The 942-nt window shown below is 45.4% G+C and overlaps 1 protein-coding gene across 1 annotated transcript; it reads right to left on the bottom strand.

The window, feature by feature from the left end:
* Window positions 1-246: 246 nt before the first annotated feature.
* LOC107045383 lies at window positions 247-648 on the bottom strand. The gene has a single exon (XM_015267662.1). It carries the CDS (start codon window positions 646-648, stop codon window positions 247-249), a length of 402 nt encoding a protein of 133 aa, XP_015123148.1.
* Window positions 649-942: the final 294 nt, after the last annotated feature.

Raw genomic sequence — 942 nt, 5'->3', positions numbered from 1 at the left:
CCCACCACCACAAGGGAAGGTATATAAGGACTGCCCCCACACATCGGAGCTCAGAATCGGAGCTCATAGCCCTGAAGATGCAGACTGCAATGTTTGCGAAACGTCGGCGCAATGCTGAAACTCAACGCGGCATCCATCCGGAAGCCAACCAAGTCAAGATGCACCTTTGTTATTGGTCTCGTAATGGTGGAAGACAGGGTCTTCACCATGATCACTCGACATAGACCATCATCTCCAAATAGGCCCTTAAAGACTGTCCTCATATCTCATTTTATAATTGGTAAACGCTGTTATCTGATAAATGTGTTGATGTCTGGATAACCTGCAGATTGACAACTGACCCAGTGAAGGCTCAGGAACAGTCGTCAATGCTGAGTCCATAAGAAAATGCCGAGGAGTCAACACTGCGAACTCAACGTCAATAATAGGCAAGTTGCAGAGTGGCCAATAGTTCAGAATAGTCTCCACCTGAGTCAGCAAAATGGTCAGATCCTCGTAGGTCATCTTAGTCTGCCCTATCACCCAGTTAAGGTGGGTGTTGGCAGATCCCAACGCAGCCTCCCACTTGTCACCATAATGAGGTGTTCCAAGAGAGTTGACAAACCATTTAGTCCCATCTTTGTCAATGCTTTGAGCACTAGCATCCATTTCCTACTTGGTAGAGTTGAAAAGCAAACTCAACTCTTTATCTGCTACTACGAAATGCGTCCCGCAATCACACGTGACAGTAGTACAAACGACACGCCTACTCGTAAACCTTTTATAATATACAAGAAATCCTTGAGTGCTGTCATCACTCACCAATATGAATAGTAGATATCGTGAAACAAACGAACACAGTCAAGAACCCTTTGGAAATCTTAGTCCCTCTACCTCTCCAAGTCAATAACATTAAGGGTCGTGCGTAATTCACTCCACTATGAGGAAATGGACGAGCAGGAG

Source organism: Diachasma alloeum, unplaced genomic scaffold (assembly GCF_001412515.2).
Source record: "Diachasma alloeum isolate Michigan unplaced genomic scaffold, Dall2.0 Dall_scaffold_00916, whole genome shotgun sequence".
Taxonomy (NCBI): domain Eukaryota; kingdom Metazoa; phylum Arthropoda; class Insecta; order Hymenoptera; family Braconidae; genus Diachasma; species Diachasma alloeum.
This window is presented reverse-complemented; position numbering and strand designations above follow the sequence as displayed.